This window comes from Apodemus sylvaticus, chromosome 9 (genome assembly GCF_947179515.1).
Source record: "Apodemus sylvaticus chromosome 9, mApoSyl1.1, whole genome shotgun sequence".
In the NCBI taxonomy this organism is placed as follows: domain Eukaryota; kingdom Metazoa; phylum Chordata; class Mammalia; order Rodentia; family Muridae; genus Apodemus; species Apodemus sylvaticus.
In genome coordinates, this window is record NC_067480.1 from 28,382,910 (window position 1) to 28,394,169 (window position 11,260).

General features: G+C 46.3%; 1 protein-coding gene across 1 annotated transcript; it reads right to left on the reverse strand.

The window, feature by feature from the left end:
* Positions 1–1,158: 1,158 nt before the first annotated feature.
* On the reverse strand, positions 1,159–10,989 carry LOC127692946 (probable G-protein coupled receptor 148). Its single transcript, XM_052193583.1, has 2 exons — positions 10,628–10,989; positions 1,159–4,078 (listed from the first exon to the last, which is right to left on the reverse strand). Exon 2 carries the CDS (start codon positions 4,053–4,055, stop codon positions 3,165–3,167), a length of 891 nt encoding a protein of 296 aa, XP_052049543.1. The 5' UTR covers positions 4,056–4,078; positions 10,628–10,989; the 3' UTR covers positions 1,159–3,164.
* Between the last annotated feature and the right edge of the window lie 271 nt (positions 10,990–11,260).

Consider the following 11,260-nt stretch of genomic DNA (forward strand, 5'->3'; position numbering starts at 1 on the left):
TAAGTACTGCTAAGCACTGCTAAGTACTGCCAAGCACTGCTAAGTACTGCTAAGCACTGCTAAGTACTGCTAAGCACAGCTAAGTACTGCTAATCACTGCTAAGCACTGCTGCCTTAGGCTAAGGAAATAAGATCTAGAGCCTGCCCTTGGAGACATGATGAAGCTTTGTTTCTTAGGATTGGGGTTACAGGAAGAGGCAAACTTAGTCTAAACACCTAGGGAAAAGACAAGCAACTGAGGACTGGAGGTGTAGCTCAGAATACCTGCTTAGCATGAACAAGTACTCTCTCTCAAACTGAAAGGAGAAGATGGAGGAGGGAAGAAGAGAACTTGAAACCATTGAAGAGTGTAGGCAGGACGCAGGACTCTAGCATCTGATAGTAAGGATGGTCCAAGGACTGCAGAATGTGGTCAGCGTGATGGATAAGAAAGAGGATCCCCTCCATAGCCTGGTGTCCAGACCCGGAGCACAGTGGAGAGCTCAGGTCTGGCTTTCTCAAGTAATTGGTTTCATCTTAAAAATGAAAAAGTTAGCCTGGGGGTGGTGGCGCACGCCTGTAATCCCTGCACTCTGGGAGGCAGAGGCAGGCAGATTTCTGAGTTCGAGGCCAGCCTGGTCTACAGAGTGAGTTCCAGGACAGCCAGGGCTATACAGAGAAACCCTGTCTCGAAAAAAAAAACAAATCCAAAAATCAAAAAAACAAAAAAAAAAAAGAAAGAAAGAAAGAAAGAAAGAAAGAAAGAAAGAAAGAAAGAAAGAAAGAAAGAAAGAAAAAGAAAAAGTTGAGCTGGCAAGATAGCTTAGCAGGTAAAGTATTCACCTTGAAAGCCTGATGACCTCATAAAGAAACCTACATAAGAGGAAGACAGAACCGAGTTAAAAGTTGTCCTCTGACCCCCACACACACACACACACACACACACACACAAGTAATTCTGGAAATGGAAACTTCTCGTTTCTTTGGGAAGTCAGTTGTATCAGATGGTGTTTTGCTGGAGCAAACATGTGGAGGAGCATTTTCCTGAAGCAGACTCAGGTGAAAGGATGTGTTGCTAAAGGAAACACATGAAAGGACTCATGATGTTAAGAAGAACCCAACAGACAATAGAGGACGCTGGATGGTATTGGTACACCTTACCATTGTTTATTGGTCATAGTTTTTCCTGCCTCCATAGAGAGACACACTAAAAACCGTCTGGTGGTGTGCTAGAGGCTTCTTGCCACTTCTGTAGACTCCAGCCGATTGGTAGAGTGATGTCAGCTGACACATGGATTTTGCCAAGACAGACTCGCATGCTGAGGCCGCATACATGGTGAGGTAAGACCTGTGGAGGACGTGTGATGTTTGGAGGGAGGATAACTATGACTCAACAGACTGTGAGAGGGGCTTGCTTGTACAGCTAGGTCTGCAAGGCTTCTTCGTCTTTGTTGATCTTTGTTTCATTGAGAGAGGCACAGCAAAGAACTTCTCCTGGTGTCCCTGGCGGTCCTGGTTCCTCCTGCTGAATCGTGCTGATTCATCTGAGGCCTGGCTGGCTCTGCTAGGTCAGGCTGCTGCTGCTTATACATGTTTGCTATCCCCGACACGACCGACTGGTAGTTTATGAAGTGTTTGCAAATGGATAAAGCTGCCACTGAGGATTCCTATGAACTGAACTGCTTATTTTCTGACCACACAAATGGGATTTGCTCCAAAGAACAATTTCTAAACAGGTCCACTCTCCCCCACCCCCCATGTATCCTAATAACTTTTCTTTTCCATTACCCCTGGTGGGTGGTGGGCTAGAAGAGAGGTTAAAGCATTTAAGAACCCATATTAAAAGTAGGATTTGAAAAATCTAAAACTATAAATTCTTTTTATTTTTTTAAGATAAATGATTACTCTATGCAAAAAGTATGCAAAAATAGTTATGAGAATTACAAACTTTAGAGCCTCCTAGGCTCATGTAATTCTTTCCTCAACCCCAGTTTTTCTCATTTGTAAATCAAGAACAATTACAAAATTGTTGTGAGGATTTGATGTAGTGTAAATGGCTTGTATAGTGTAGAGAACATAATGCCCAACAGTGCCTGCCATTTCTCATGTCATTATAATCTGTAAATAAAACTATGTGTAGTAAGAGGGGCCCATGGGTTGGCTTCTTCAGTTCTCATTCCCCCTAGTGAGTTAACTTTCCACACTGACAAATCATAACACTAAGAACTACATTTCCCAGACTCCTTTGCTTTTAGGGTATGGCCAGTTAGATTCTACCAATTACAGGTGAGTGCGTGAGTAACACTAAGAACTACATTTCCCAGACTCCTTTGCTTTTAGAATGGCCAGTTAGATTCTACCAATTACAGGTGAGTATGTGTGCTCTTCCCCAAGCCTTGAGCAAGCTAAACAGACTTGAGTGCTTGCCACAAATGGTTTTACGACCTAGGTGGAGTTGTCTGGCCTCAAAGCATTTGCAATTACCTACAGTAGCTTTGGGGAGTAGACCACCTGCCCGCTGAGCATGCTTTGCAACATAATCCAGCTGAAACAAAGGATGGGGTCTGTGGGCTTTCATTATATAAACGCAGTGCTGAATATTAAACTTTGAGCCTTGATCAGAACCCTTGTCTTGGCTTCATCCTTCTCTTGCACTCGTCCTTTTCAATTCCAACCCCCCTTTCAGGTAGACCCAGTTTGGCCATGACCGCTGCACAGCTACAAGTGTGTGACATATAGAAGATGGGAGGAGGTAGAAGACTTCATGTTGCTATTTCTCCTGGCAAACAAAGTTGTCAAGATGTGAGCATCCAATACCTATAGCTACTTGGCCCACGAGACCTCCACAGTCAATGATTGCTAGGTCTGTCTTTGGACACCAATCAGTGGGGTCCCTACTTCCTTTTTCTCTAGCCTTTCCAGTAGCTTCATAACCACATGAGTCCTATACTTTGTGCTATGGTTACAGTAAGGAAGGCCATCAGAAACGCTCATCTAGGTTTAGAGTTAAAGGCACTAGCTGGTCTTAGTGAACTACAGCAAAGAAGTCTGCAGTACTTTCAAAATCAAATCAAGGCAACAGTTTTGAGTTTAACACAAGTCAAGTCCCCAGCCCTAGCTAGCACACCCACTAAGTCTGGAGTTACTCCAAAGAGCTGAATTTTTGTTTAAGCCAGCCCCTCATTTTAAGCCAACAGCTTCTTCCGACAGCACAGCCAAGGGTACAGTTTGCTCTGCAGATCTCTGTTGCGGAGCCCGTAGACCAGAGGGTTGAAACACTGAGCAAAAGCGAAGATACCAAAAAGTGCCAGATTTAGAGCAAAGAAAAACACCCCACACCTCTTCCCCAAACCTACGAATATCAGGGTAGGTATCACATGTAAGCTTATCTGCAGTAGATGAACGAGGACGGTTCTCCGGGCCTTGATGTTTGACCTGTTAAAATGGCCGGCCCGCTTCCCTTCTCGGTATATCAGACAGTAACTCACAAGAATGACGGATAAAAGAAAGGCAAGGAAAAACATACCAATGACTCTGGCAGGTGTACCATTCAAAATCACCGGGCAGAGTGGGGCAGACTGGAAAACAGAGATCGGAGTAGGGCTAGTACCCTCTATGAGGAATAAGCCAACATTCTTGAGTATAACTATGGTCCAAGTCCCAGCTAGAATCCTGTACTTAGCAGAATCCACAAAGGATGGGGAGTTCATTGGATGACAAATAGCGAGGTAAGTATTGAGAGCCATCAAGGTCAGAGTAAGGAGGATCCCTTCTCCCACACTTAGCTGTGCCCCAAATACCAGCCAGCACAGCAGGAGGGGGCTGTTGGCCAGCAAGGCCCGCATTCCTTGGAAGACAACCCCCAGGCCACAGTAGGAGGAGATACAAAGCAGGTGGTGGCAGAGGAGGACCAGCCGCACCTCTTTCCTCAGCTGCAGACTCTGGGACACTATTGCAATAATGATGACGGTGATAGATGTGGCGATTGAGAAGGCCACCACGTACACAGAGGCCTTCACGGTTGCCTCTAGCCTCAGCCAGTCAGATATGTTGCAGTGCTCAAAAGACGAGTTCATGGTCTTCAGGGCTGGCTTGACTCCTAGAAGAAAGAAAAACGGAAATGGATGACTCTGTCTGACGCTTCTTGTGTAGCTTCCTAGCTCTGATCTGTGTTCAGGCGCATGAACTAGACAGCACTTTCTGCTAGGGGATGATGGCTTTAGATAGCATTGCTGGGGCTCAAGGAAGCTGTGGAAATCATGCAGGTCTTCCTTTAGTCAGAGAAGGGGTGTCTGGGTAAGTCATGAAAAAGAAGGCTGGAAGATGTATCAGTAGGAGTAATCAAATGGCTCGAGTTTGGATCAAGATCTAACATGGGGAGCTAATGCCTATGTGTCCTATTCCATTGTGAACATAAAGTCAAATGACACTGTGTCAGGCATGTGTGAAGATAGTACACAAAGATCTAAGGCAGGAGTTAAGGTCAGGGCCGAGGGAAGGTAAGCAGCTTATTAGATCAGGGCCTTCACTTACTTGTAGGTCCCCAAGACATGTGTAGGAGGCTAACCGTGGTAGACTGCAGTCACAGGTGACACAGGTGACACTGGGTACTTTCTAGGAAGCAAACTATCCTCGTGGTATTCCTCTCAGTTCCCTGGTGGGTGTTTTATGTCTCGTAAAGTGGTTTTATTATGCATCTTTTCCAGATGAGAAAACAAGGCTTAGGAAAGCTAAAGGCCTAAGAGTCCCTCTGAGGCCCACGTGCTTTAGGCTTAGTCCCCAGGATGGCCCTACTGGGAGATGGTGAAACCTGTGAGATAGAGGCCTGGGGCTGCGGGTGGAGCTTGGGTAACAGAGTGCTCACCTAGTGCGTACAAAGTCCTAGGTTTAATCCCAGCACGGCATACGCACCCAGGCTCATCATGGACCCGGGGGATATCCCACTGAAGAGCTGCATTCTCTGTATTTGATCCTACTTACCACACTTCATTTTGCCTCAAATCCCAGTCAGCCCTCCAGGGTTCCTCCATCCTGCTCAGCAGGCCTCCCTGTCCCTGCCTGGGATATCCCGTGTTGGGCACTCATCTGCTCCATTCCGTGTGAGCCAGACAGTCATTCACAATCAGGGTTCTAGCCAAGTGTGTTCCTAGAGCCCACGCCCAGTCACTGTACACGCCATATAATAAAATTATTTTTTTAAAGATTTATTTATTATATGTAAGTATGGTTGGGTGCCACCATGTGGTTGCTAGGATTTGAACTCAGGACCTTCCAAAGAGCAGTCAGTGCTCTTAACCACTGAGCCATCTCTCCAGCCCATAGAATGAAATTCTAAAGAACAGCTCTTCCACAACAGGACGCAGATGCAGCTGTCATGGCTGAGCTGCCCAGCTCCCCACCCCTAATTCAAAATCGCTTCTGGGAAACTACTGTTGGTGAGACCAAGTGGCGGCAGGTTTCTTCACTTGTCTGATACGTTTAGCACATGAATCGGCACGACGAACCATTTTGTCGTTGTTCCCAACCGGCCCTTACTGAGCACAGACACAGACAATGCCTAATCCTGAACAGCGCAGGGGACAGATGGTAAAACAGTCACCGGGCCAACAGAAACTTATTGTTCAATGGCTGATGCACATTCCAGTTTAATCAAATAATGAGGCACCGAAGACACCATGTGTCGCTTTATTTATTTACTCAATCAGTAAGAAAATGGGGATGGGGGCAGCGTGGGAAATCAAGGTGAGCTGCCCTCATTGGCTGGGGTCAGAGGATGCTTCTGTGTCTGAAGGGAGGCTTGAATCAAAACTCTCAAGGGTTCTGTCTAGAGGGAAGCAGGGAAGGGGTGTGGGCAAGGCAGGAAAAACAGTGCAGGAAAAAAAAACAAAAATAAAACTGAACATCTGGCCAGAGACGTCTGTCTGTCCAGACTATATAAAGAACTGAAAGACTGAGTGTGTCACTCAGTTGTTAGAGCTGAGTCTGGCCGGGTAGGCACAAAGCAAACTAAAACAGCCTGGGCCGAGGCAGAGTTACACCTACAACTTTCAGAAGATAATGTGCCATTTTGTAAGCAAGGAGACACACGTGAGTAAAATCAAGAGCGGTACTCATCTGAAGTGGAGGCCAGTCCAGCCAAGTGGGGACGGGCTGTGTAGACACCCCCGCCACACATCGGAGCAAGAGACTTAGCACACTTTATGCTATTGGAGTTGGAAATCTGCAGAAGAAAGGAAGGAAGGCTTTATTGCTCTTATTCTGAGACCCCAGGAAGATCAGCCTTTTCTCCCGCTTTGATTTGCATGCCTTCTCTGAGGTGCATTTGCATATCAAGAGCTCTGGCAACCAAGCCCAAATAATCAGCTTCATCTATTAACCCACTTAGGGGCAGTTCTTGGGGCTTTGTCCTTTTTCTGAAATTTTAAAATAAGGAACACCTGCTGCCTTCCAGCCCAATGCTTCAGTTTTGAAATAAGCCTTTGGCGCTAAAAGACTTGAGTGAATTCTTATAGCTACAAATTCCCTGACAAAATCAGAACCAGCCACTCTTCTGCAAAACAATCCCACTGAACATCTGGCCAGAGATGTCTGTCTGTCCAGACTGTATAAAGAACTGAAAAACTGAGTGTGTGGCTCAGTTGGTAGCACTGAGTCTGCCGGGTAGGCACAAAGTCCTGGGCTCCAGCCCTGTGCTATATAAAACACATGCTACATGTAATTGTAACCCCAGCACCTAGGAGACAGAGGCAGGAAGGTCTTACACTCAAGGTTGTCCTCAGCTATACAGCAAGTTGGAAGCCAACCTGGGTTGCATAAAATTCTGCCTCAAAAAGAAAACAAAGGTAAATAAGTAAATATATCTCCAAATGGCCCCTAAGTCAGCATACTTGAGATGCCTGTGCCCCTGTGTTTATTGCACCATGATTTGAAGCAGCTAGGTTAGGAAACTGGATAAAAATTCATATATTGAATCCTCTAGTGCCTGATCCAATCTGGCTGGAGTCTGATTCTTTCAAGAATAGGTGGCTAGGACACGAAGAGAGTCCGGGGGTGCCCCACTGAGAGAAATAACCATATGAAGACATAAGAAGGTAACCATCTGCAAACCAAGGAGAGCAGCTCAGAGGACACTAGCCTGAGACCCCTCCATCTGACATGAGACATGATGTGGGGGGTGGGCTGTTAGTGGCCTCCAGTCTATACTTGTGAAAGAGGTTCAAGTGCACACTGTAGCTTCCGCCTATTTCTCGAGAGTGGTTTCCATGGTCAGCTAGCCTTCCAGAACTCAGGCAGACAGGAGGGCTCAGTGGGTGAGGGAGCTTGCCCTCAAAGCCAGGAAGACCTGAGTTCAGTCCCCAAGTCCAACATGGTGGAAGGAGAGAACTGACTCTTCCAAGTTGTCCTTTGAGCTCTGCATATGTGTTATGGCACGCCCATGCACGCTACAGACAGCAAATAGAAAAATGTATACAGCTGGGGATTCCTGAAGGGGCAAACACTGTGAACTCAGAGGAGGGCGAGGGCCTTTCTTTAAGATCAGTGTGGGGCTGGAGAGATGGCTCAGAGGTTAAGAGCACTGACTGCTCTTCTGAAGGTCCTGAGTTCAAATCCCAGCAACTGAATGGTGGCTCACAACCATCCACAATGAGTTCTGATGCCCTCTTCTGGAGTGTCTAAAGACAGCTACAGTGTACTTACATATAATAATAAACAAACAAATCTTTGGGCCGGAGCAAGCAGGGGACCTGAGTTCAATTCCCAGCAACCACATGATGGCTCACAACCATCTCTACAGCTACAGTGTACTCATATACATAAAATAGATAAACAAATCTTAAAGAAAAAAAAAGAACAGTTGGACAGTGTCTGCCACCAGGTCAGGGCCAGTCTCTGACTCGTCCCCAATGAGGGAGAATCCATGTGTGGAGGAGCTAAATCAGAAGTGATTCTTCTTGCTCAAATCCATTGAAGAAGGCCAATGAAGAGAATGGATCCTTCTAGAACGATTTCTGGAGGCTTCTTCCATAGTCAGTGTGTCCCCTTCACTTTATGTATATCTCTCCTGTTCTACACCCTCTTCTTTAGTCTCTGTTGTGCTTTGCTCTATTCTGGGTTTTGGGGTTTTTTTGAGACAGTGTTTGCTGTCCAGCCCAGGCTGGCCTTGAACTTGCATCAGTCCTCCCACCACTGACTCTGGAGAGCTGGGGCTCCCAGCAAGTACGACCACACACAGGGCTTCTGTGGTATTTTGAAAATCATTCCTGGTACAATCGCAGCACTCAGAGGCTGAGGCAGGGGGATGGAGGAGAGTTCGAGGCCAGCCTAAGGCGTCCAAGTGAGCCCTGGTTTGTAAAGAATAAGAATGCAGCCCCCCCATGAAGCTTGTGCCTCCTCTTGCCTTACAGGAAGCAGGAGGAGAAGGAGGGAGCTAGCCTCTGCTAAAACCAAACGATAGCTGTGCTTGTTAACCTTCCCGGCACAGCTCAGAGAGGTAGCATGAGGTTCAGGTGAAGCCATGGATATCCTTAGGGATATGTGCTGATTTCAGAGAGCAGAAAAAGTACATTCCCTCACAAGAGTCTCCCCAGCCTTTCCTCACAAACCTTCGCCACCTTCCCTCTCCTCTTCTTCTGATGAGAATTTTGTTTGATCTGTGATTCTGTCTTCTAGCTCCTCACCAGGTGTGTTATTCTAGAGGTGCCCCACTTTAATAGACTGTCGTCCTTTTCTACATACTTCTGTCTAGAACATATCTCACATCCCAGGGGTCCGGGGAGATGGCTCCGTCAGTAAGACCTCACGAGTGTGAAATCTGCATTTCATCCCCAGTACCCAAGTCAGAATGCCAGACCCAGTGGTAAAACTCTTGTCATCTCAGCACTGGGGACACTCAGCTTTGCTGAGGAAGGCACCGATAACCAGTTCAAGAGTGAAGCTCAAGCCACACGTGACAGTGCGCACCTACAACCCCCACCCTCAGAGGGGGGATGGGAAGAGTGGGCAGATGCGGGGAAGTCCTAGGCTAGCTTGATTTTTCAGCTTGAGAGTTCCAGGCCACCAGTACGGGTTACATGCTGGTTCTTTCTCAAGGTAAATAGAAAATAAATAAATAAATAAATAAATAAATAAATAAATAAATAAAGGTGCGATTTCCACAATTATACAGTCTTCCAGGGAAGGGGTTGGGGAGCAAAGGGAAAACATCAATGTAGTTTCAAAGCACTCAACTTAAGTGCTTTGAAACCTCAGCAGAGGGACTTAATCTTCCTAAGACAGTCAAAAGAGAATTCCTGTTGGAGGCACAGGATGGAACTTGGTTGGTACAGTGCTTGCCTACCATGTGCAAAATTGTGGGTTCGATCCCCAGTAGCATATAAAAATAGGGTAGCACAAGTCTGTAATCTCAGCAGTCTGATGATTGGGGGGGTTTCAAGGTCAATCTCAGCTACACAGTAAGTTCAAGGCCAACCTGAGCTACATGAGCCCCTGTCTCAAATAAATAAAATGGAAACAACAAAAAAGGGATGGTAGGATGGCTCAGTAGGTAGAGGTGCTTGCTGCACACCTGACAGCCAGACCCACTCAGTAAAGGGAGAGAACTGATTCACAAACACCACAGTACAGGCAGATATATATATATGAGAATTACTTTCTTAAAAATTTTGGGTTGGAGAGATGGCTCAGAGGTTAAGAGCACTGACTGCTCCTCCAAAGGTCCTGTGTTCAAATCCCAGCAACCACATGGTAGCTCAAAACCATCAGTAACAAGATCTGATTCTTTCTTCTGGAGTGTCTGAAGACAGCTATAGTGTACTCATATACAATAAATAAATAAATCTTTTTAAAAAATTAAAGAAATCCCACAGAATGTGACCGTAGAAAAATATAGCGATTTATTTATCCAGCTGGCTAGCTAGCCTTCTGCTTATCAAGTATATAAATACTTTGACTTTTTTTTATTTTGGTTTGGTTTGGTTCACTTTGTCAAGATAAGGTTTCTATGTGTAGCCCTGGCTATCCTGGAACTCAGGTGGTAGACCAGGGTGGCCTTGAACCCAGAGACTGTCTGCCTCTGCCTCCCAAGTGCTGGGATTAAAGGCATACACCACCACCGGCACTTTTGGCTATTTTAGATGCTACAAATACAACATCCAACAAGGCGGGCAAGGTCTTCACTTGGATGGCATTTCCATTTGGGGGTGGTGGATACGTTAATAGGAAACACGAAATGACCTTTGACCTTTTGCCTCACTCCCCCCAACACATGAATTTCTCCCTGACACCTGTGTGCCTTAACTGTTCATCTCGGAGTATTCCAATCCTTTTGGTGAATAGGACTTTCAAAATGACGCAAAAATTCCAGTTCATAGCCAGGCAGTGGTGGCATACACCTTTAATCCTAACTGTTGGGAGGCAGAGGCAGGCAGATTTCTGAGTTTGAGGTCAGCCTGGTCTACAGAGTGAGTTCCAGGACAGCCAGAGCTACACAGAGAAACCCTGTTTCGGAAAAAAAAAAAAAATGCCAGTTCATCTCAGCGAGATGACTCCAGAAGGGTCTGGTCAGCTCTAAAATCTTAGAGCTGAGACTCAGCTTTGAGTAGAAATCAAAATGAGACGTCCAGTGTGGGTCAGACAGGAGACACCTTACCTTACCGACAAAGATCCTTTCTACCGCTCCAACCACCACTATTGAGAGCGTTTCCCAGGAAGAGGTATTGGAAATGGCAGCAGGTCCCAGGAAGAACTCCCGAGGGCCAGCACCTCACAGCTGGACCCAAGTTCCCTGAGCCATCAGACCCCGGGAGCCATGTCCACAGGTCTGCAGCCAGTGTCACACAGAGGCATCCAAGAAAGCCAAAAACACTCAGCACCTTCTGTTCAAGGAAGTGGAGGACCAAGCCGCTCCCTCACTTCTGCATTCCTATCCCTCTGACGAGGCACGTGGCCTCTGTTTCCTTTCCAGGCTCCCGACACGCACACTCCGTGGTGTATAAGAAGACTAAGAAAGGTGTCTCTGGAGAAAGCAGAAATGACTTCCCCACACTAGTACAGGGTAAATACAACAGAGATGTTGTAACGGGGGCAAGAGAGAGGCAGTTCTGAGCTTCTGCAAACCTCAGCCTGTACTTCCGGTTTGCCAACACCACTGCTTGAAACCCACAAGCATTTGTTCCCGGCTTCCCCTCAGAGGCATAGCCTTTCTCTTTGAAGTTGTTCAAGTAACAGACTGTTGTTTAAAAAACAATGTAAAATACAAATGATAAGCATTTTTTAAAGAAAA